Here is a 25,397-nt window from a genome sequence, read left to right on the forward strand (position 1 = left end):
ATAGAGTGTAAAGGTAAACTGAAGTCTATGAAAATTCACTTCTCATGCAGTCTTTCTCAGGAAGCTAATTAAGAACATATTTCATCAAATCAAAGAAGGAGGATGTCAGGAGAGGCAAGAAACAGAGGAATCAAGATAGAAGAGAAAAAGAAAAAAATCACTAAGAAAATTTTAAAAGAAATCCCAGGGCCAGGCACACTGATACAGACTTGCAATCTCAGAACTTGGGAGGCTGAGGCAGGAGGATCCTGAGTTCAAGATGAGCCTGAACTACATAGAGGCCTTCTATCAAATAAATAGAAAACTTAATGAAATAAAAAAAGGAAAAAAGGGGAAAATTAAAGTGAGAAAAGAAGGAAAGAAGGGAAAAGTAAAAGAAAAGTGAGAAAAGAAGGAAAAAGTGGAAACAGAGTTTTAGTAAATGAGGGAGGAGAGGGATTGAGGGGAGGGGAGGGGATGAAAACAAATCCAAGTTATATATTGAAAAAAAGATAAATTAAAAAAAAATTCAAGATGACAGGTCTTGGGCGAGGGATTTAGCTCAGCAGCATAAGCACCTGCCTGACAAGTACGAGGTCGTGCGTTTGATCCCAGTACCCCCCCAAAAAGGCAAGGTTGATATAAGCCCGCAAAAAGTAATAAGCCCCAATCAAAGAAAGATGAAGGTGCCACAGGAAGGAAGTCCCCAAGAGTAAAGTGTATTAAAATAGTTTGTTGTCTGTGACTCTTAATGGTAGATTGAAAATTACACAAATAAAAAGCAAAACGATGATATAATTATTTATTTCAGAAAAAGTATGTTCAACGAGAAAAGCACATTTGACTTAGTAGTAGAGATTTACACAACTCTAATGCTTTTAAATTAGTAAAAAATTGTGAAACAGCTGGGTATGGTGGCACATGCCTGTGATCCCAGCACTCAGGAAGCTGAGGCAGGAAGATTGCTGCAAGTTCAAAGACAGCCTGGGCGACATAGTGAGTTCAAGACCAGTCTGAACCACATATAGAGACCCTGTCTTTAAAAAAAAATGCGAAATAGCTGGGAAGTTGGATAAAGTGGAGGGGAAAATGATGTGAGATAACCCATTTTCCTTGAGAATAAATAAGAAAGATCTACAATTTTTTTGTTGTTGTTTTGTTTTCTCTATTCCTTTTTAGGGAGTGGTGGTTTTGGGGAAGGCCTTGCTCACCTGCCTGCACTGGCCTGGAACTCAAGATCCTCCTGCCTCAGCCTCCTGAGGCACTGGTTTAAATATCTATAATCTTTAAATGGAGAAATCAGAGTGTAATTGTGCTCCTCAGACGTGGGGAGAAAGAGCTAAGGAACAGCCATGAACTGAAGGGGACTGCTTCCAAAGGACAGAATGCAGAGTGTGGAGGGACAGAGCAGATAACTGCTTTGTCTCTGTATAAACTATCCAATTTCTAATACCATTACATCTTTAACTTTGAAAAATAATTTTTAAAATTTGGGTAGCCTGGAGAGCAGGCCAGGCAGGAATGATGTATGTGCTGGTAATCCCAGCACTCTGGAGGCTGAGGCAGGAGGATCACTGTGAGCTCAAGGCCAATCTGAGTTAGATAGCAAGATCCTGCCTCAAAAAAGGACCAGCCTGTGTGCTGCTCTGAATTTTTCTACATTGTATAGAGATGCAGCTTTCAGACTGTGCCACTTCATAAAGCAATAGTTTGAGCTGAATTAGTCCATTTGAATACAAGTGCCAAGAGAGAATGCCTCCTGCCTTATTTGTTCAACTAAACAATCTTCCCAGTAAAACTAAGAAATACAAACTAACCTATTCATGGCAATATTGTTATCACAGTAAATCCTGACTGTAAGGACATGAGCATATCAGAAAACCACACAGGAACCTGCTATAATGGCACACACCTGTAATCTCAGGATTCTGGGAGGCTGAAGCAGGAACATGCAAAGTCTAAGCTCAGCATGGACAATTTAGCAACTTAGCAAAACTCTTGTCTCAAAATGAGAAATTTTAAAAAGGGGTGGGTGCCAAGGACCTAGGGTTTAAATCCCAGTACCAAAACAAAAACCAAAAAACTAAACACAGGCATTTATCAAACACACCAGATGCAACTCTAATACCAGCAGTCTGGGAGGCTGAGGCAGGTGCATCGCATGTTCAAGCCCAGTTGGGCCCCTTAGTGTGAAACTTAGTCTCCAAATCAAAAATCAAACAGGCCTGGCAATGAAGCTCAGTGTGAAAGCCCTAGGTTCAATCCCCAGTACCAGGGGATGGGGAGGGGGGCACCCAATGCCACCCCCTCCTCTGGCCTATATAAAAGGAGAACCACACATGGGCATCACTGACTCCACCCTCTGGTCATCATGGTACCATGACCTTACCCAGGAGAGCTCGCAGGCGAAGAGCTAGCAGGCAAAGAACTCCTGAGGTGTTGGCTCAGCAGTGCTTGGGACTCAGACTCACCCTTTTCCTCACAGCTTCGTATCTCTGCCACTGGGCTTTGTCTGTTAGTTCTTTTTTTTTTTTTTTATCGGTACCAGGGATCGAACTCACGACCGCCTGCTTACAAGGCAGGCGCTTATGCCGCTGAGCTAAATCCCCAGCCCCCTGTCTGTTAGTTCTTTATCCATCCTCTGGCAGAGCCTTCTGCGGGTTTATCAGCCCTGTGCCTTTACTCACTCTGCAGCTGTTTTTATTTATTTTGATTGATTGATTGGCCGATTGTCTTCTTGAGACAGGGTCTCACTATGCAGTTCAAGCTGGCCTTGAGCTCACTTTGTAGCCCAGGTTGGTCTCAAACTCACAATGATCCTCCTGCCTCAGCCTCCTGAGTGCTGAATACAGGCTTGAGCCACCACGCCCAGCTTGCAGCCTCTTTTAAACAGTGTGGCCACTTCCATAGCCTGCTGTGCCTTCAATATTACCAGGTGAAGTGGAATGTATAGATTTTACACTATAGATATTCATAATTAAGACTGCAATGGAATAAAACAACTATGATTGCCTTGGTCCCACAAGCAAGTGAAATCTAGAGCACTCAGTGAGTTAAAACTGATGGAATTGTGTAACTTTCAAATTTAGGTTATTCAGTGAACTCTAACATTACAGAAGGACACAAACGTGTCTATGTGTCTGTTCCAGGTTGATGACATAGCTTGCTCACAACAGATAGTAACATTTTAAATTGAACATCCTTTATTTCACCTCATTGTTTTGCTAAAGATACAGAGAAGTAAAATAAGACATCTGTCAGCTTATTGTCCTCTGATCTCTCTAAAGGTAACCCTACCACCCTTAAAAACTAGGTATCTTTGAAAAATTCTTTGGTGCTAGGAATTTGATCCAGGCCCTGGTATAACTGAGTCACACATACATCCAGTCCAATTACAGTATATACATTTTCATGAACTCAAATAACTACATACATTCTCATCACTCTTCATCTTGGCTTATGTAATGACCAACCACTACATTCTTTTAAAAGAAAATTTGGTTTTGCTTCTACTATGAACTGTTAAATTATGAATGTGAACTGGACATGGTGGCACAGGCCTATAATCCCAGTATTAAGGAGGCTGAGGCGGAAAGATCACCGCCAGTTTGCGGCCAGTGTGTGCTACTTAGTGAGTTCAGGGTCAGCCTGGACTGCACAGTGAGACCCTGTCTCTAAATAAATAAATAAATAAACAAACAAACAAACCATTATTTGAGAACGTGTTTCATGATTTTTGCTTCTACAGACAGGATCTCGCTGTGCAGCTCGCGGTGACCTTGAACTCACTGTATAGTCGAAGCTGGGCAAGAATGCCTGAGTATCTTTCTGACTCGTTGTTGGGATTACAAACTTGCACCACTGCACCCCCCCCCGCAATAGCCCATAAACGCTTCACAAATTCAGTTTACTCAAGTAACACACCTTTACAGAACTACGAATCATTTGAGGCAACATACTAAATCCTGAATTTCTCGGCATCTGTAATATTCTCAGTATATTTCATATATTTCAATACTCTTTAAAGTGCTTAATTCAGCTGCATTTTTACCGATTTAGCTGTAGTAGGGATTGAATCCTAGGCACACTGTACACCCTCATGCCTTTTTTAAATTTTGAGACAGTCTCAGTTAGCTGTCCAGCGTGGTCTCGAACTTGTCATCTCCCCGCCTCTTCGTCCCCAAAGCTGGTATTACAGACGGCTCCACCACGCCCGGCAGGCGTGGCCTTAAAGACGTGAATGTCAAGTAGAAAAAGTCGCATTTCCAGGAGCAGGCTCTTCTCACTCCATCTCCACGCGAAGTCAAGCCAAGTGAACCCGCCCGAGCTGCTGAGCTCACTCAAGCCGAGCAGATTTATTATTACTGGCCGCGCCACCGACTCCCATTCCCGGGCGACGCTTGCATCCAGGGCGGGCCGGGGCACCACGGCGCCGGCGCAGTGCAGTCCCCGGGCAGCGCGCGAATCCCGCCTCGCACGCCGGGAGGACCGGTCCCAGCGCCCTCCAGGGACCAGCGCAGCCACCTTCAGCCCCCGGGCCACCCGCGAGCCACCCGGCATCCCCGGCATGCTGGAGCAAGATCGCGGTGCACTTCCAGCCTCCAGGAGAGTGGAGATGTCCCTCCCGGCCACGCCCCCAAGGCCCTCCCAGGTCCCACCCCGTAAGGCCGGCGCGGGCGGGAGCTGCGTGCTCGCTCCCGCCCGGACGCGCAGCCACGCCCCGAGCGGGCGATGGACGCGCGATCCCGGCGCCCTCCGCGGTGACGTACGGTGCCGGGGCCGCGCTCGGGCGCCGTAGCCGCTATTATGGCGTCTGGGGCGCGGGCTGAGGAGAGGCGGCCGTAGTCTCCGTAGGGCGAGGCGCTGGCGGCCGGGCATGGAGCGCGGCCCCACGAGCCCGCAGCCGCTGGGACACGGGGTGGCGACCACACCAGCGCCGGAGGACCGACAAGAGAACCGGCTTGCAGCGGCAGACGGTCCCGGGGCGCGGGCGACGGAGAGCGGCGGCGCGGGCGGGCAGGGGGCGGCGGCCGGCACGGGGAGCTTCTTCGACCCCGCGTCTCCCGCGGGCTCCTCCTCCTCCACCTCCTCCTCCTCGGCCGTCCCGGGCGCCGACTCGAGGGAGCCCGCAGAGGAGAGCGCGGCGGCGCCGGCGGGAGGGCGGCGGGAGGTGACCGCCCGGCCAGAGCCAGCTGCGGCCGGGGACGCGCGCACCTGCCCCGAGGAGCCCCGCCGTGCCCGCGGCGCCTGCAGCAGCGCCAGCGACCCGAGCCCGCCCGAGGACTCGCCGAGCCTAGATTCCCTGGAGTCCTTCTCCAACCTGCACTCTTTCCCCAGCAGCTCCGAGTTCAACAGTGAGGAGGGCGCGGAGAGCCGGATCCCCGAGGAGGGGCAGGAGGGCGCGGCGGGGGCGCCCGGGGCTGCGCCTCTGTGCCGGGGGGGGAGGACGAAGACGACGCCGCACTGGGGCCAGCGGCCACCAAGGAGCGCTTCCCCGGGCAGTCGTGTGTATCACATCAAGTGGATCCAGTGGAAGGAAGAGAACACACCCATCATCACCCAGAATGAGAACGGGCCCTGCCCTTTGCTGGCCATCCTCAATGTTTTGCTTCTGGCCTGGAAGGTACATTCTGCAGTTTTCCACTTCCTACAGTTTTTGGGGAGGGGCACCACGGGGTGAGGAAGCTGCAGCTTGTCATTTACTGGCTTCCTTTCTTCTTGCATGTCCCCTTTGCTTCCCGTATGAAAATTGTTCTAGATTCCCCACGTTAAAAGGATATCCGTGTACATAAACATGTGTACATACTTAATATATATGTTGATGTGCAGTGTTTACAGGCTAGTGGAACTTACAACCTAATTATTTTAAGCTGTATTTTCTGTATTAGTATCACATGTGCAAAAAACTGACGAATGGGAGAAAGTAGTCTTTGCATGACATGGAATAAGTTTTGATGTTTGTGTTCAGTCTATTTTCCACCTAATGCTTCTGTAGTTTGGTGAAGATATTTAACAGAATGGTGACAAGGAAGTTGTGGCCCTTAGACGGATTCCATTTAAGGAAAAGGACTGGTCTGAGGCCCAATAATCGTAACTTGTAGTTTTTATTCTTTTGGGGGTAAGGGGGCAAATCTCAAACAGCCCAGGCTGGCCTAGATCCTCCCCCCTCAGCCTCTCCAGTGCTGGGATGACAGGTATATGTCATCATGCCCAGTAATTTCTACATTTTCAAAGATTCTGCTTTCATTTTATGCATGATTTTTATTTTTTCCTATCTCTGACGCTACATGAAAGGGTTGATATTATTACCAGTAACTATGCATCAGAATGTGATGAGGGAGCTAAAATTATTAACAGCAACAATAAGATAGGTAGTGGGAAAAAAAAAAAAAAAGAAAAAGAAAAAAGAATGGATAAATGTGTTGAGAACTCAGTCTCTCTGAGTTACCTGCGAGTGAAACTTCTCATTTAAGCGTTCAGTTTTAGGGTGCCAAGAAGATTATCCCAAGGCACCTGTTTTATTTTCAAATTTATAACTGTACTATAGAAAAAATGTCTGTGGGAGGAAAATAGGTTGGGTTATTCTGACCAGTTAGGAACAAAAGCAAGTAAAGCAAATGCTATTTATTAAATGTCTTGACTTCCTGTTGTTAGCAAGGGCCAATCCAGAAAAACAAAAGATGAACTGAGGATGAAGCTCATGGTAGAGCACCTGCCTAGAGTGCACTGTACTCTGGGTTTGGTCCCCAGCACCCTGCCCCCCACCACAATCTTTAAAAGTAAGATTAGAAACATTGCTATCACCTGTGTAAGATAGCGCCAGTCTTTTGGAGCGGGGGCAGTGCCTGCTCTGGAGTTGTCAAAATGTTTGGGATTGCTGCACTGAGTTAGTTGACGTTAGAGAGTAGTAAATACTACTAGGTTACACAGAGCAAATAGAAATGCGTTAGATACCCAAAGGGGGAAATTTTTCTTTGGTCTAGCATAGCCCCAGAAAGCTTTATGGAATTGTGAGTCTTAAACCAAGCTTTTAAGGGAAAGAAGAATAAAAAAAATTTAATTCTTGAGGGAGAAGAGTGTAAACAAAAGTAATGAAAACAGAGTGGATATTTTGTGTACTTTTGTGTGTGTTTATTAGATGACAAGCAGTAAGTTCATATTGGAGAATGATAAAATATTGAAAAGGCAAAGAAGACACACTAGATGGAAGCACTTGAACGGCGAATTGTATTTGGTTCTATGGGCCAGAGTCCCCACTTGCTTCTGCAGGAAGGAATGCCTTAGTTTCCTTTAGGCTTTTGTCTTCTTCGTATCCATACTGCAGAACTTCAGAGGAAGGAGGGAAGTACCCAGTGCCTGGCGTGCTCGGGAGTAGATGAGCATTGCACTGGCTCTGAGGGATTGGAGAGCGTGATCACAGTCGGGGTTGCCAGTCTGTGTGGAATGCACAGGTGAGTGCAGTGCGAATCTGCCCACAGGTAGCTCACGATATAGCATGGAGGCAGACAGATAAACTAATTGTAGAGCAGTGTGCAACAGAAGTGCACAGGTCAGGGTAATTTGGGGATGAAACTGCCATCCGAAGTTTTCATAGCAGAGAGAACCTGAGAACCAGGTCTGCGGCTGAATGAGAAAAGGCCTTTGGCCAAGGGATGCTGAAGGAGAAAAGGGTGTATTGTTTGGGACCTCCAGCCTTGGCTGAAATGCATTGGAAGAAGGAAAAGAAATAGGTAGTTTTGGTTAGACTGTGAATGAGCAGACATCCTAATGAATTTTGAAGTTTCTCTTATGAGTTGTGGTTTTCAGCCTCCCTTTTTTTTTTTTTTTGCTTCTAGGTTAGTTTTGTTTTATAGTACTGGGGATTGAACCAGGAACTTTTGCCCTGAGCTATACTACATCTCCAGTACTTTTTAAATTTTTCTGAGACAGGGTCTCAAATTGCTGAGGCTTGGCTCAGTCTTGCAGTCCTGCATCTTCCTCTCAGAGTGCCAAGATTTCAGATGGGCACTTATGGCTTTCTATAGCTTTAATGCCCACAGAAATCAGTTATTACTAATCATTACTGATTGATAGGAAGATTGGTGTAAATGGAATCATTTTAGATAGGAAAGTTAATGCCAAAGTTTGGTTGTGTCCAGTTGGGAAGAAACATGTTAGGTCTCGGGAAAGAGATCAAAATGCTGAGAAAAGTTAAGTGGAAGAATTAGTGTATAGATGAAAGAACAATAATGAGAATAAATGAATTCTCCATAGGGAGTGGTCAGCTGTAGTTCTCAACCTTTTTCTATCCCAGCATACAGGAAGACTTACAAATTGCTGACAGAAACATGTTGGCTGTCTTATTACCTCTGTTTCTCCACTTAGTCCTTCGCTCCATTCGCCACAAGAGAAAGAGAGGAAGAGAGTAGTAAAAGTGGAAGAATATTTCCAGCAAAGAGCGTAAGAGTGAAACCAGCATATGCACCATTTGACATGTACAGTGGGATAAAAAGTAGAACAGTGTCATCCTAGTCAGGACGTGTCGATGTCCGCTCCCGGCCGGCAGGAAGGACACACGACAAAGTCTGGTAGTGGACAACCTTTTTTTTTTATTTTTCTTTTCTGTACAGCCTGCCCTGGGTTCTCCCAGCTGAAGCCTCCTCTGGTCCGCTCCCCGCGGCTCCTTCTGGGCTTCTACTTCCGGGCTTCTTCTTCCCCCCCAGGGGTGGCACCAGTATATATACGGATACAGTGTCCAATCATGTTAAAGTGAGCAAGGCAAGCTGATTGGCTAACATCATCAGTTGCCAGGCAGACTATATTGTTGAGCGGGTTGCTTACGCGGTAAGCAGGAAACTAACGTGCTCGATGGGAGGGGTAATCTACCTCAGGCTTTGCTCTTTACCACAGGCCGCACGTCCGCCGCGCAAGGCGAGCTATCACAGACGCGGCTCCCAACAAGGACGAGAGTCTAGAATTTTAGAAATTGGTCAGTTACCTTGGGTAATACAGTAGCATCAAGGAGCATATTGAATAGGAAAGATTTTGCCAAGAAGAACAAATATGGCTACAACATTGCCAAAAAATCAGAGTAATACAGAATCCTAAGACTTAGGTGGTTCTCTTCACAAGAAATGAACAATCTGGGTTTCTGGAGGAACAGAACAAGGAAATTTCAGAGACAACGCAGTGAGGTAGGTGAAAATTGAACCTTCATTATTTTCCATTTTTGCAAAATAATTACCAAAATCAGTAATTAAAGAGGCGAGAGATAAAAGTATTGAGAAGTTTAGGGTTTAAAAAAAAAAAATATATATATATATATATATTTATTTATTTATTTAAGACAGGGTCTCTCTCCCATGTTCTTCAGGCTGGCTTTAAATTCACTAGCCTAGGCTGGCCTCAAACTCGGCAGCTCTCTGCAGCAGCCTCTTGAGTGCTGAGGTTTCAGGTGTGCGCCACCATACCTAGCCTGCCTTAATATTTTTATATATGTAAGAGTATTAATGTAAAAACAGGGCTGGGGATTTAGCTCAGCAGCATAAGTGCTTGCGTGGCAAGTGCAAGATCGTGAGTTCAATCCCCGGTACCAAAAAAAAAAAGTATTAATGTAAAAATGGTCACTACTTTCTTATACTTTTCTTTTTGGTGGGGGGGAAAGAATGTTACAGATTTGAGGCCAATGTACTGTACACACAAAAAAACTTATGTGGAACCTATAGTGTACATTTTGATAGAGGACATAAAGTATTATAAGACCTAACCGTCGTGTTAGCATTAGCATTTTTGTAGAACGAATGCAGTGTTTTAACTGAAGATGCTGGAGATACGTAGCCTATCCTCCTTTTCGGTAGGGAGTTCTTTTCCCCATTTTCTTTTTGTAGTACTAAGGATTGGACCTAGGGCTTCTGGTCTTAGCTATAGCCCCAGCAAACACCTGCATTCCCGGCTACTCAGGGGACAGAGGGATAGAAAAGGTTGAGAACTACAGCTGACCACTCCCTATGGAAAATTCATTTATTCTCATTATTGTTCTTTCATCTATACACTAATTCTTCCATTTAACTTTTCATAAATTGTTGATGAGGTGCTGAATTGCCCAGGGTGGGCTGAAACTCACAGTCCTCATGCTTCAGCCTTCCAGAATGCTGCGATTGCAGGCACGCACCAACACGCCCAGCTTGTTTTCTTTCTTTGCTTGTTAGGAGCTAAAGCTGTGTCTTGCTGTAGGTCAAGGGAAGAATGCCAAGATCCTGAAGCAAAATTGTTTTATGGTAGACTGGTGACTCCACACATCAATCTAGAAACTGTAAGATAAGAATTGATGCATTTGATTCTGTAAAATATTTAGAGTTTAAAATTAAAAATGAAACAAATACACCCCCATACACACACCAAAAACAAACCCAGCTAAACTAAATCAAAGCACACTATAGACTGAGAGGAATACTGCATTGCCCAAGTGACCTGTTAGAGAGCTAACATCCTTTTATTGTTTCTTGAGCTAGTCTCACCGTGTATCCAAGCTGGCCATGAACTCCAGAGTTTCTGGCTGGGCCTCCCCAAGTGCTGGGATGCAGGTGTGTGCCACAATGCCTGGCTTTCCCCTCTCTGCTTGATGACATTGCTTTGCTACATACTTCTTGCTTCTCGTTGGGATTTATTATTTTTTTCCTCTTTTCCTAAACAACCATTGGAAGTCTTTTGAACATCTATTACTTACACAAAAGAAGCACAAATGGTGAGCCAAAGGTTTCATCTCAGTCTCTGCCCTCTGGGCTTTAAATGTAGATATTATAAGATGAGATTAATAGTTTCACACAGTGGTTTTGTTTCTGGAGCAGATTGAAGGAGCACAAGTGGGCCTTTCGTCCCCACGCTGTGCCAAGCATTAGGACTGGTGGTGCGTCTTTGGTTGTTCCTGATCACGAGACAGTGACACTGCCCGAGTGTGCTTGCTGCCTGTCAGTGACAGCTGTGCTCGCTTGCTTCTCTGCCTTCCAGGCGGGTCAGCTATACTCTTCTCTGTCTTCCAACCTTGTGTATTGAGACCAGGTCAAGGCTGTTGGGTACAGGAGGTATGAACAGTCATAAGCTTTAAATAATAATAATAAAGTATTCGAATTTTTTCCTCAAAGTACTGGGGATTGAACCTAGGGTCTCTCAAGCTTGCCTCTGAGCCATATGTATCCCTGGCCCTGAGGCTCTTGTGTTGTCCAGGCTGGCCCTGAGCTTGCCTCTGTCCCCTGAGTGCTGGGATTACAGGTGTGTGCCTCTGCACCCAGCTGTACTTTAATGTTTTTAAGTACTGAGTTACTCTCAGTAATGAATAAAGATACAGAGAGAAAGTAAAATGTAAAGCATGATGCATAATGGTTTATATACATTTTATTGGGTGAATCCAAAATTGAAGGGGTATTGAGGATCCTCAAGTTTTTTGAGTTCTTTGAATAAATGCGAAAGGCTGCATTTCTTGAGTCTCATTAATACTTTTAATAGTCTCAAAATAATTTCTTTGCAATTTCAGCTAACAAAGCATGAATGATATGTATTCACCCTGAATATATTAGTGTACATATGTCTGTACTGCGTATTTGAAATTAGTGAAGTGTGAAGTATGGAGAAATCCTATGGTTCAGCTGGTCCATTACCGTAAGAACAGTTGTCCCGGCCCGGGGTTTAGCTCAGTGGTGTAAGCACCTGCCCTGGCAAGCACGAGGTCATGAGTTAGATCCCCAGTACCAAAAAAAAACAAAAAGAACAGTTGTCTCCCAGTGTCTGTGGGGATTGTTCCCAGGATCTCCGTGGGTGTTCCGGTCTCTTGTATGTAATGTGTAATGGCATTGTGTTTGCATATGACCTATGTACTTTCTCCTGTGTGTTTTAAATTATTTCAATTGCTTATAATACTTAATACAATGTAAGTGCTATGTAAATAGTTGTCACACCAAATTGATTTTGTTTCTTTGTTTTTTTGTCTTTTAACTTTTTTTTTTTTATCGGTACCAGGGGGATCGAACTCATGACTACCTGCTTGCAAGGCAGGTACTTATGCTGCTGAGCTAAATCCCCAGACCCATATTTTTTGTCTTTTCAAGTAAGGGTTTTTGCTCAGCAGTTGCCACTGGCCTTGAGCTCACTTTGTGACCCACGCTGGCCTCAGATTTAAAGCGATTCTTCTGCCTCAGCTTCTGAGTGCTGGGGTCATAGGCATGGGGCACCATGCCCATGTGATTATTTTTGTTGTTGTTTTGGGGGATTTTTATTTTTTTATTTATTTTTGGCTTTTTGAGATACGGTTTCACCCTGCAGTTCAGGCTTGCATTGCTTCTCCTACCTCAGCCTCAGGAGTGCTGGGATTATAGACATGTACCACCATGCCCAGCTAGATGGTTCGAAGAAACATGGCAACTAAAGAGTGTGCATGTTCAGTATAGGTGCCATTCTCCCCTGAGCATTTTCTTTTTTTTTTTTTTTTTTTTTTTTGTCTTTTCGGTACCAGGGATCGAACTCACCACTGCCTGCTTGCAAGGCAGGTGCTTATGCCACTGAGCTAAATCCCCAGCCCCCTCCCTGAGCATTTTCTGATCTGGTTGATTGAACCTACAGATGTGGAACCTGTGCATATGGAGGGCCAACAATAATGGAAAGAATACACTGGTATGAGTCAAATACTCTGAATTTAAAATGTTATCTCACACCAAGCTGTGGGGCCGCCACCTGTGATCTCAGGACACTGGGGGTCTGAGGCAGGAAGATTGAGAGTTCAGGTCCAGACGTTGACTCAACACAAAACGAAGCAGGTTATCTCCTGAGTTCTTAACTTGCTGTTCGAGTATCAAACAGATTAGCACAGTTCTAAAGTGGCACCATTTTTCCTATAAACTTACCTTCAGTTGCCAAATTCCATAATTTGGATATTCGAGCAATCCTAATTTTTAGAATAAAAGCCTTCATTCTTTTCCTGGCAGCCTCTACTATTTATTGGTCAAAAAGTTCAGACTTAGCTGGAAATATGTTCAGGCTTTTTGTTTTGTTTTGTGCCGCAAACCTTGGGCCTTGTATGTGCTGGACAAGCTCAGGATCAGCGAGCTGCACCCTGAGTATGTTGCTCAATATTTTACTGAATGGAAGTGTTCTGTTCATTGTTTTATGAATTTGTAAATAAGGGTTTTTGAAATTTATGAGTACATTTTACGTTCCTTATAGGGGGTTGGTGTGTGTACTTCGCATATCTTCCTCCCTTTCTCATTCCCCTTCCCTCTCACTCTCTGCTTTCATCTCTTGGTCTCTTTCTCTACTTCTAGTTACCTGTCTTTTTTTTTTTTGCTGTTTATATTTTGGGTTTCTCATATAAGATTAACCATGTGATACTTAAACTTGTGTGTCTGACACCTGTTAATACTGTATATTGGAAAAGATAATTGGCTTTGGTGTTAGATCCAATTCACATTACAACCCTGTTACTTACTTTGATCAGCTGTTTTAAAACCTAGCCAGGCCAGTAATCTTAGCACTCAGGCAGGCTGAGACAGGATGATTGGTACAAACCGAAGGGTAACCTAGCTCCGTAGCCAGTCCAGGGCCAGCCTACCTGCATAGCAAGACACTGTTTCCAAAAAACCTTCATGTGGTTTTGAATTAAGGTAATACTACCTGTTTCACAGGATTGCCATGGAATAAGGGAAGAATCGAATGGCAGTTAGTAGCTAATCCAGTAAAGACCAGAGACCTTCGAAGACTCAGTTTCAGCCAGGCATAGTGCCACTAGGAAGGCTGAGGCAGGAAGAAGGTCCAGAGTTAGAGGCCACTTGGGCTACACAGTGAATTCAAGGCCTGCCTGAACTGCGTGGTGAAACACTGTATCAAATAAATAAAACCTCAGTTTTGGATCTCAAGTATTTCCTCAACTTCCAAATTGTGTTGGAGCAGGGTGTGGTGGCACACAGGTGTAGTTCTAGCATTCTGGGAAGCTGAAACGGGAAGATCACAAGTTCAGGCCTGGCCTGGACAATTTAGTGAGACCCCATCTCAAAAAACAAAACACAAAACAAAACACAAAACATACAAAGGGCTGTGGATGTAGCTTGGTGGGAAGACCGTGGGTTCAGTCTCCAGTAGTGAAAGAGAAGAGAAAGAAACAGCATTGCCAGGGTCTAAGATTCATCTTGCGTGCCCTTTCGAAGATTAACGCCTCTCTTTCCCCTGTGGGTACTATATCCTAATTTTCACAGTATCTTTTTCCTTACTGTTGTTCTTGGTATTTTTACTGCCTAAATGTGTAGCTCTAAACAGCACGTAGTAGTTTACTTCTGTTATTTCTGTGCATGTGTCTTTGCACATGTGCGTCTGTTGTTGAAGACTGAACCCTGTCGTTCTCTCCCACTGAGCTGCATCCCAGCTAAGTTGCCCAGCATGGCCTCAGACTTGTGATTTTCTGCCTCTGTCTCCCAGGTATCCGGGATTACAGGTGTATGACAGTATGCCTGGCATCAGTTTTTAAACTTTACATTACAAGTAGAATCATACAGATGAATTCTTCATTGTTTAATAGTACTTTAATACTGTATTCATTAAATGGCCAGAGTGGACTTAATGGAATGTCTGCCATATTTGGTACCTGTTCCTGCTCTATAACCAAATGGTCTGTCATGCACTGTGGGAGGTGCAAAGACAGTTAGGAATGGGGTAACAGACAGAACTTGGCTTTGAACCCAGATTTCTCAGTGTCTCTTACAGCACCGTGATACTCTTATGGCAGTAGGAAATGTTAAGGTGTGAGTATGGTAGACAAGCATAGTAGAGCTATCCCAACATACGTAAATATTTAGGTTTCTGACCTCAAGAAGTACTTGAGTCATCTGAAGCACTGAATTTTATAGACTGTTCTTTCTTTTTCAGGTGAAACTCCCCCCAATGATGGAAATCATCACTGCTGAGCAGCTGATGGAATATTTAGGTTAGTATTGAAGAGCGGATGATTTTATATTTCTTTCAAAATTGGTATATTACACAGGCTCACCTTTCTGAAGTAATAATATAATTTGAATTTTTAATTAAAAAATGTTTACAAGGATGTTAGTGTTGTTGGGTATTATATAGCCTTCTCCTAAGCAACAGTGAAATTCTGTAACAGAAATAAGGAGAGTGAGTATATCCCGGAAACAAGATGCATATTAATTCCTGTAAACCGCAGAAAGGGAGAAGGCACAGAAACTGACACTACATATAGCTAGTATTTAAAAATATTAGATAGACATGAATTAGAGTGAAAGCAGTGGGCTGGAGCTGTAACCTGGTGGTTGAGTGCGTGCCTACCTGTGCAAGGGCCTGGTTTGGTCCTCAACACTATAAAATTTAAAAATGACAAAGGTGACTTATGGCATTGCTTTCAAAACTTTGATTTTTGGATTATGCCAGATTTTGAAATACTAATTATTGGCCTGCAGTGGAATAGGAACTTATTCCAGGCTGTAAAACATTTATAATTTCATTCATTAGTAAATATACTATTTAGTTCATCTGTAATTTTTTCATAGCAAAAAAAAATTTTTTTTTTCTATTCTGGGAATTGAACCCAGGGCCTTAGTATTAAACTATATCCCCCAGTCCTTTTTAAAATTATTTTTTAAATTTTGAGACGGGGGGGGGGGGGGGGGGGCTTAGCTCAGCGGCGTAAGCGCCTGTCTTGCAAGTGCGCAGTCGTGAGTTCGATCCCTGGTACCGATAAAAAAGAAAAAGACAAAAGACAAAAAAAAAGAAATTTTGAGACAGGGTCTTTGTAAATTGCCAGTGGGCTGGATAGGAATTTGGGATTCTTCTGCTTCAGACATGCTGGGATTATAGGCAAGCAGCACTATGCCTGAAAGAATTTTCTTGATGAGGGAAGCAATGTATTTTTGTTGCTGTTGTTCTGTTTTGTTTATTTTGTTTTGATTTTAATTAAGTTTCTTGGTACATTTCAAATATACATAATCATTTTCATCTTAGGGACTTTGTGCCTGTACATTACTTCCCTCAGTTCTCTCTCTTTTTTTTTTTCTTTGCATTCTCTTATCCTCCCTTCAGTCCTTCTTCCCCTCCTTATTTACCAAAGCTTTGTTCTGTTTCTGGGGTTTTTTGCTTTTTTGGGGGGAAACAATGTGTTAAACGAAGAATTTATGTACTCATTCTGTTATCAGATAGGTAATCTTTTTTGTCAGCTGATAGTTTGTTTCCATCATTCCAAACAACCCACTGATTTGATTTTATGTTTTAATTTTTTGTAAGATAGAGGCTTAGTGGAGTAAGCCTCTTGGGATTGTAGCTTTGGAAGGCCCTTTTCTTGTGTAATTATATCATTTAATCCTTACTCCCTGGCCACGGGCCTGGGCCTTGTACTTACAGACAGATGACTGAGCACTGTACCTAGAAACCGCCGAGCAGACTTCCTTTTTATCCCTCTTAATTAGCTAATGATTTTTACACTTCAGGATTTCCAAAATCTGTGTCATGAAGAAGGCTGATTGTGCTTGCTCCTTTTGAGGAGCAGTCAGTGTGACTCCAGGGAGTCGCAGAGGGCGGGAAGGGGAGCTCAGAGGGTTAATGGCACCTGATCCCATGGGCCCAGTGGGCTGTTATGATGGAGACTTGGACAACTACTGAGTGAGCTGGGAGGCTGAGGCAAGAGGATCACACTTTTGAGCATAGCTTAGACAATTTAGCAGCGTAGATATTGCTTCAAAAAAAAAAAATTTTTTTTTTAAGAAGTTGCTCAGTGTGAGGGCCCTGTGTTCAATTCCCAGTACTGCCAAAAGAAAAAAAAGTTAGGAAAGAAAGAACAGGTATGGAGAAGAAAACAGGTAGCTGTGATTTTCTAGATTCCAGGTGAAGAAGTTTTCAAATACAGTGAGGATAGCCAGATCTCAATCAGCAGGGTGAAGACTGAAGTTGCCCATGGCTGTTGCCATCACTGGCAGAGCTTGACAGCCTGAGTGAGTGTGCTGCCTGGAGATAAGTGAGGACTGGAGGCCTCACACAGACGGCACCAGTGTAAGATGAAGCGGGCACCTCGGGAACGGGGCTGTAGTGGTCCTCAGTGATCCTTGCTCTTCAGGAGGATGAGGCAGGAAAATCCAGAGTTCAAAGCCTGTCTGGGCAGTTGAGTGAGACTTAGCTCAAAATAAAAAACCTGGCGTAGTGGCTCACACCTGTAATTCTAGCATTGTGGGAAACCCAGGAAGGATTAGCAAATTAGTGACTTCTCAAGACACCTTGATTTATGTTTTTTTGGTGTTGTTTTCTTTTTTTTTAGAGACAGGGTGTGCTTTGTAGTGCAGCTGACTTTAAACTCACTATGTAGCCCAGCATGGCCTTGAACTCACAGCTGTCGTGCCTCAGCCTTCCTGTGGTGCAGTTATAGGCTGGCTCCACCCACTGGCCTACAAACTTACTTAAAAGGGCTGGTGGCCAGGCATGGTGGTACATGCCTGTGATCCCAGCACTCAGAGACTGAAGCAGGAGGATCACTGTGAGTTCGAGGCCAGCCTGAATTGCATATAGTGAAACTCTGACCCAAAAAAAAGTGGGGCAGTGGGGGGAGTTGGGAATGTAATGCTCCCTCCCTAGTTTTAGTACCCAGTACAGCATAAATAAATGAGCTAAGCTAGGAGTATAGCTTAGTGGTAGAGTGGTTCTGTATTCCATTCCCAGTGCCTCAAAAACCAACTAATCAACAAACAAAAACAGGACTAGGGATATGGCTCAGTGGTAGAACACTTGCCGAGCACACTCCTGTCCCTGGATTGGGGGATGTTACATACAAAGCTAAGTGTGGCGAGGCAGGCCTGCAGTCCTGGCCACTAAGGTAGATGACTCAAGAGGATAACTGATCCCGAGAGTTAAAAAGTTTAAATGTGGAATGCCATATAATTCTGAAGTTTGACATCTAGTATTTGCTTAAAAGAGCTAAAAAAGTAGATGTCTAAACAAAAACTTGCACAGGAATATTTATAAAATTATTTGTAATAGCCAAAGAGTAGAAGCAGTCCAGATGTCTTACCAACTTATAAGTGGATGAACAGATATGTCCATATATAAGAGAGTTGGGCGTGGTAGCGCATGGTTCTCTTCCCAGCACTTAGGAGGCTGAGCCAGGAGGCTCATCGTGAATTTGATCCTGGGCTACATAATGAGCTCAAGTCTAGCATAAAGTGTATAGCAAAGTCCTGTCTCAATAAAAACATAGAGTTGTAAGTGAAAAATAAGGTGAATGTTTACAATTTAAAAAATTTATTACAGTAGAAGGCATTGCCATTAATCCGTGTCAAAATACTCCTCACTTTGAACATACTTACCCATGGTTCTTGGCTAATTTTCAGAGGTGTTCTGGAAGCCCTGTTTTGTAAGCATTTTAGTCGCACTGTCCCGCTGCCTTGATGTCCTGCATCAGTCAAAGCTTTTACCTTTCTAAGTCTTTCTGGCTCTGAGGGAGCAGAAGTTACGCAGCCACGTGAGTCGAGGACATAGTCATGTTAGTGCGAGCCTGTCTTGACACGGTGGGCGGCTCAGAGGCTACAGTTCCCGCCTTTGAGAGCTGCTGGGAACAAGTGTGCTCCCTTACGCTTGCTTGTTGTAAGTGGGGAGTGCGGTTCTGACGGCAGAGAGCCCCAGCAGAGCCGGCCGGCAGTGTGATTCACTGATAGCACAGAGGGGTGAGTTGGGTGATGTCAAAAGGCTGATAGCCTCTTTCCCTTCTGCTACCAAAAATGGTTTTGTTGTTACTATTTTTATTGGTTGGTTTGGTTTTTTGGCTGTGTTAGGAATCAAACCAAGAGCTTGCACATTGCTGGGTTTTGTTTGTTTGTTTGTTTGTTTTGTTTTTGTCTTTTTCCTTTTTCCTTTTTATCGGTACTGGGGGTTGAACTCACGACTGCCTGCTTGCAAGGCAGGCGCTTATGCCGCTGAGCTAAACCCCCAGCCCCTAGCTTGCACATTGCTGAGCAGACTTTCTATCACTAGATGTATTCTAGTGCTCAAGATATATTTTGGTTTTTGGTTTTTGTTTTATGTTTTTTTTTTCTTTCGTCTTGAGACAAAACAGTGTATCCAGGCGTACTCTGTAGTCCAGGCTGCCCTTGCTCTCACTACATAGCCCAGCCTGGCCTCAAACTCTTGGTGACTCTCCTCCCTCAGCCTCCTGTTCTTTGTATTTTTGAGATAAGGTCTTACATACAGTGGTACTGTATGTGAGGTACTGCAACAGATGGGAATTCTGATGGCACAGGTTGGAGAAGAGAAAAAATTTCATTTTGGGAATTTCTGTTCCTAGAGTAATGATGGCAGACTTTTTGGAGTTTTCAGTGATATGAACAGCCTCCACATGAGTGCTGTAGTTTCCCTCTCTGTCCTAGAGTATGAGTGTCAGATCCAGCATGAAAGTGGCTTGTGGGAAAGGTTTGCATAGAGAAACACAACGCATTGAGATCCCTGATAAAATAAGGTGGGGAGGCCCTGTCAGCAGAAGGTGAGATGCTGAGAGGGATAAAATAAAATGCTTATTACATGCTAGAATGTGTATTGTGACTTTACCAGTCATGATAATATGATAGTATAACCAATGTATGATAGGAAGAAAGATAGTTGTTAGGCATTGGTAGCATTGTCTAACTTCATCAGTTTGTTTTTGGTCTTTTTGAGATAGGGTTTCACTATGCAGTTCAGGTTGGCCTTGAACTCACAATGTAGTCCAGGCTGGTTTTGAACACACAGCAATCCTGCCTCAGCCTCCTGAGTGCTGGGATTACAGGTGTGTACCACTGTGCCTGGCAGCATTGTCTAACTTTTGAGAAAAGTTCTCATTATGTTGTTAATGTTTCCCAAATTAGCCTTGAACCTGTAATCCTTCTATTTCAGCCTCTCAAAGTGCCAGAATTTTGTCTGATTTCTATAAAAGTAATTAGTCTTTTGAATATACATGTGCTGTGAAAAGTGGTCAGTGTCAGTGCATTAATTTTGCCTTTGCTTTTGAATAAATTACAAAAAAACATTTTGCCTGAAGTTGACTGTTACATCTTCTTCAAATGTTTAAGTGTTCATCTGAGATAAATTTAACTGTTGCTAAACCCTGTTTTCCATTATTTGGCCTAATGTAGATACCAGGTTTTTGTTTCTTGATTTCTGTTTGTTTGGGCTGTCCCATTAATAGCAAGGTCTTGTAATTCTTTTCCTTAAAGTTTGTCTTTCTTTCTCTATTGATATATCATAGCCTGAATGATACCATTTCTTCTACCCTTCAAATTAACCTACATGCCAGTGTACTCTTAAAGCATCAGCTTCACTCTTCATTCCTCTGTTTAAAAACCGGCCAAGTGTGGTAGTGCACACCTGTAATCCCAGGACTCAGAATGCTGAGGGAAGAGGATCACCTTGAGTTGAAGGCTAAACTGCATAGGAAGATCCTGTCTCAGACAACTGACATAGCATAACCAAAAGAGCCCTGGGTATGTACCTCAGTGGTAGAGTGTCCAAAGAGTCCAAAGAGCTCGCTGCAGCACCCATGCCGTGGATTAATCACCACTGACAGGAAGGCCCTAAATATGATTCTCTTGGTTTGACTGTATATACTTTACAATTCAAGAGAGACTTCAGTAAATTTGGAGCAGGGCTGTTTGCTGTCCTGTCAGGATTCTTGAAGATGTTTTTTCATAGTGAGACAATGGAACTGATCTTAGCTGCCGGAGGAGTCCTTCTTTTCTGTGGATTTATCATTTATGACATTCACTCACTGATGCATACGTTATCTCCTGAAGAGTATGTATTAGCTGCTATCAGCGTCTACCTGGATATTATCAATCTATTCCTACATCTGTTACAGTCTTTGGAAGCAGTATTTAAGACTGTTTCATTAAGTGATAGTTTGATATTAAACAAAATTTAAACATCTGCTTTATATTGATAGCCACTTGTAATCCCCTTCCCTTGAGTGCTAAATGGATTTACCAATGCACTTCTAAAGAATAAAACGTGACAGAAGGAACAAGTCACTTCCACTTACGCAGTTCTGTTGCTCAGCTGCTCACTCCAAGGCCAGCCAGGCAGGGAACGCACAGGGCTGGGGCGGCACAGAACTGCAGTCTTGGTCCCACAGCCCATGGGGAGCTGGCCCACCCATAACCTGTTGAGGGCACCTGGGCTGCTCCCCGTCCCCAGGACGGCTGAGCCCACTGCGCCTCTGCCTATGGCCTTGAAGACCCCACCCTGACTCCCAGCCCACCGATTCTACAAACAGCCTGAAGCCAGAACATTTTGGAGAGATCTGTTACACAGATCAGCGAACTAGCACAGAGACATTATGGTAAAGTCAGACTTATGTGAGGTCATATTGTACTACAGATCAAACCCAGGGCCTGGAGCATCCTACACATTTATTCTACCACTGAGCTATACCCTAGCCCTGAGAATAACATTTTAAAAAGCTGAGTTTGAGTTTTTAAGGGGCCATCTTTCAATTTTACATACGTATGTAAATAAGCACATAAGAATGCTGTCTTATGTACCTGTCCCCAGTCAAAAATACCATTTCAATCAAATATTTCTTGAAAATCAATACATCTGGCAGTGGATTACAGTAAACAGGATAAAAACCAAGCCTGTAATCCCAGCACTCGGGAGGCTGAGGTAGGAGGATGGCTACGAGTTCAAGGTCAGCCTGAATTCGCCTACATAATGAGCTCAAGGCTGAACTACAAAGCAAGACCCTGACTCAAAAAAAAGATAAGATATACAGTTTGTTCTTTTTTTTTTTTTTTTTTTTTTTTTGCCTTTTTCCTTTTTATCGGTACCGGGGATCGAACTCACCACTGCCTGCTTGCAAGGCAGGCACTTATGCCGCTGAGCTAAATCCCCAGCCCCTACAGTTTGTTCTTAAAAAAAACTATTAATTTTGTTGGGCAAAGAACACTAGGTACCACAGAAAAGGATAACAATAAAGTATAAATGTAATAAATGCTTAAATACCACACGATTTTGAAAAAAACACATTGATAGAGCCCACAGAGCTTAGATGCTTCCTTTGCGGCAGTAGTCTATACTACATTCAGAAAAATGCGCAGACCCTGGAGAGGGAGTGGGACAAAGAGCGCTCTGTGAGGGAGAGCGCCAGGCAGGAGGGCTGGAGCTGCTGCTCAGAGGTAGAGCACTTCCCTAGAATGTGCAAGGCCCTGGGATCAATCCCCAGCACTGGGGGCAGCAGAGGGGGTGAAATCATGCCATATGAGCAGTTTATAAGATGACTAACACATAAGATTTACACCCAAGGTGGTAGGAACAGGGCTGAATTAGTAAACTGACAGAATTATAGGAATCCTAATATCCTGGGAAGTTCAGTTGTAAAAGATCACGGAGAAAAAAAGAAGAAGAAAAGTGTAAAAAAAAATCAAAGGGGCTGGGGATTTAGCTCAGCGGCATAAGCACCTGCCTTACAAGCAGGTGGTCGTGAGTTTGATCCCCGGTACCGATAAAAAGAAAAAAGAAAAAAAAAAGTGTAAAAGATCACAGGGACCTTTAAGCTTTCTGTCTTGTTTTCCAAGTTGGAATCATATTTAGGGCCTTCCTGTCAGTGGTGATTAATCCACGGCATGGGTGCTGCAGCGAGCTCTTTGGACTCTTTGGACACTCTACCACTGAGGTACATACCCAGGGCTCTTTTGGTTATGCTATGTCAGTTGTCTGAGACAGGATCTTCCTATGCAGTTTAGCCTTCAACTCAAGGTGATCCTCTTCCCTCAGCATTCTGAGTCCTGGGATTACAGGTGTGCACTACCACACTTGGCCGGTTTTTAAACAGAGGAATGAAGAGTGAAGCTGATGCTTTAAGAGTACACTGGCATGTAGGTTAATTTGAAGGGTAGAAGAAATGGTATCATTCAGGCTATGATATATCAATAGAGAAAGAAAGACAAATTTTAAGGAAAAGAATTACAAGACCTTGCTATTAATGGGACAGCCCAAACAAACAGAAATCAAGAAACAAAAACCTGGTATCTACATTAGGCCAAATAATGGAAAACAGGGTTTAGCAACAGTTAAATTTATCTCAGATGAACACTTAAACATTTGAAGAAGATGTAACAGTCAACTTCAGGCAAAATGTTTTTTTGTAATTTATTCAAAAGCAAAGGCAAAATTAATGCACTGACACTGACCACTTTTCACAGCACATGTATATTCAAAAGACTAATTACTTTTATAGAAATCAGACAAAATTCTGGCACTTTGAGAGGCTGAAATAGAAGGATTACAGGTTCAAGGCTAATTTGGGAAACATTAACAACATAATGAGAACTTTTCTCAAAAGTTAGACAATGCTGCCAGGCACAGTGGTACACACCTGTAATCCCAGCACTCAGGAGGCTGAGGCAGGATTGCTGTGTGTTCAAAACCAGCCTGGACTACATTGTGAGTTCAAGGCCAACCTGAACTGCATAGTGAAACCCTATCTCAAAAAGACCAAAAACAAACTGATGAAGTTAGACAATGCTACCAATGCCTAACAACTATCTTTCTTCCTATCATACATTGGTTATACTATCATATTATCATGACTGGTAAAGTCACAATACACATTCTAGCATGTAATAAGCATTTTATTTTATCCCTCTCAGCATCTCACCTTCTGCTGACAGGGCCTCCCCACCTTATTTTATCAGGGATCTCAATGCGTTGTGTTTCTCTATGCAAACCTTTCCCACAAGCCACTTTCATGCTGGATCTGACACTCATACTCTAGGACAGAGAGGGAAACTACAGCACTCATGTGGAGGCTGTTCATATCACTGAAAACTCCAAAAAGTCTGCCATCATTACTCTAGGAACAGAAATTCCCAAAATGAAATTTTTTCTCTTCTCCAACCTGTGCCATCAGAATTCCCATCTGTTGCAGTACCTCACATACAGTACCACTGTATGTAAGACCTTATCTCAAAAATACAAAGAACAGGAGGCTGAGGGAGGAGAGTCACCAAGAGTTTGAGGCCAGGCTGGGCTATGTAGTGAGAGCAAGGGCAGCCTGGACTACAGAGTACGCCTGGATACACTGTTTTGTCTCAAGACGAAAGAAAAAAAAAACATAAAACAAAAACCAAAAACCAAAATATATCTTGAGCACTAGAATACATCTAGTGATAGAAAGTCTGCTCAGCAATGTGCAAGCTAGGGGCTGGGGGTTTAGCTCAGCGGCATAAGCGCCTGCCTTGCAAGCAGGCAGTCGTGAGTTCAACCCCCAGTACCGATAAAAAGGAAAAAGGAAAAAGACAAAAACAAAACAAACAAACAAACAAACAAAACCCAGCAATGTGCAAGCTCTTGGTTTGATTCCTAACACAGCCAAAAAACCAAACCAACCAATAAAAATAGTAACAACAAAACCATTTTTGGTAGCAGAAGGGAAAGAGGCTATCAGCCTTTTGACATCACCCAACTCACCCCTCTGTGCTATCAGTGAATCACACTGCCGGCCGGCTCTGCTGGGGCTCTCTGCCGTCAGAACCGCACTCCCCACTTACAACAAGCAAGCGTAAGGGAGCACACTTGTTCCCAGCAGCTCTCAAAGGCGGGAACTGTAGCCTCTGAGCCGCCCACCGTGTCAAGACAGGCTCGCACTAACATGACTATGTCCTCGACTCACGTGGCTGCGTAACTTCTGCTCCCTCAGAGCCAGAAAGACTTAGAAAGGTAAAAGCTTTGACTGATGCAGGACATCAAGGCAGCGGGACAGTGCGACTAAAATGCTTACAAAACAGGGCTTCCAGAACACCTCTGAAAATTAGCCAAGAACCATGGGTAAGTATGTTCAAAGTGAGGAGTATTTTGACACGGATTAATGGCAATGCCTTCTACTGTAATAAATTTTTTAAATTGTAAACATTCACCTTATTTTTCACTTACAACTCTATGTTTTTATTGAGACAGGACTTTGCTATACACTTTATGCTAGACTTGAGCTCATTATGTAGCCCAGGATCAAATTCACGATGAGCCTCCTGGCTCAGCCTCCTAAGTGCTGGGAAGAGAACCATGCGCTACCACGCCCAACTCTCTTATATATGGACATATCTGTTCATCCACTTATAAGTTGGTAAGACATCTGGACTGCTTCTACTCTTTGGCTATTACAAATAATTTTATAAATATTCCTGTGCAAGTTTTTGTTTAGACATCTACTTTTTTAGCTCTTTTAAGCAAATACTAGATGTCAAACTTCAGAATTATATGGCATTCCACATTTAAACTTTTTAACTCTCGGGATCAGTTATCCTCTTGAGTCATCTACCTTAGTGGCCAGGACTGCAGGCCTGCCTCGCCACACTTAGCTTTGTATGTAACATCCCCCAATCCAGGGACAGGAGTGTGCTCGGCAAGTGTTCTACCACTGAGCCATATCCCTAGTCCTGTTTTTG

At 43.6% G+C, this 25,397-nt stretch overlaps 2 protein-coding genes across 14 annotated transcripts in view; one reads left to right on the forward strand and one right to left on the reverse strand.

Annotated features, from left to right (window-relative positions):
• Positions 1 to 4,854: 4,854 nt before the first annotated feature.
• The window catches only part of LOC106029126 (ubiquitin carboxyl-terminal hydrolase MINDY-2-like), a 29,675-nt gene continuing 9,132 nt past the window's right edge, over positions 4,855 to 25,397 (forward strand). For 3 of the 6 annotated variants that reach the window (XM_063254101.1, XM_063254103.1, XM_063254104.1), the window contains exons 1-2: positions 4,855 to 5,602; positions 14,863 to 14,920. In XM_063254101.1, the coding sequence (XP_063110171.1) occupies positions 4,856 to 5,602; positions 14,863 to 14,920 (805 nt within the window). In that variant the 5' untranslated portion in view covers position 4,855. Of the gene's footprint in view, positions 5,603 to 14,862; positions 14,921 to 20,206; positions 24,372 to 25,397 lie in introns of those variants that run through there. The other 3 variants (XM_063254107.1, XM_063254106.1, XM_063254105.1) reach the window with 2 other exon arrangements.
• LOC106025017 (ubiquitin carboxyl-terminal hydrolase MINDY-2-like) overlaps positions 8,548 to 25,397 on the reverse strand; it is a 29,818-nt gene continuing 12,968 nt past the window's right edge. For 2 of the 8 annotated variants that reach the window (XM_063254113.1, XM_063254108.1), the window contains 2 exons: positions 10,685 to 11,023; positions 8,548 to 10,268 (listed from right to left, as the gene is read on the reverse strand). In XM_063254113.1, the coding sequence (XP_063110183.1) occupies positions 11,018 to 11,023 (6 nt within the window). In that variant the 3' untranslated portion in view covers positions 8,548 to 10,268; positions 10,685 to 11,017. The other 6 variants (XM_063254112.1, XM_063254110.1, XR_010049018.1 and 3 more) reach the window with 5 other exon arrangements.

Source organism: Cavia porcellus, unplaced genomic scaffold (genome assembly GCF_034190915.1).
Source record: "Cavia porcellus strain 051 isolate PalLab524CR breed Dunkin Hartley unplaced genomic scaffold, mCavPor4.1 scaffold_8, whole genome shotgun sequence".
NCBI lineage: Eukaryota > Metazoa > Chordata > Mammalia > Rodentia > Caviidae > Cavia > Cavia porcellus.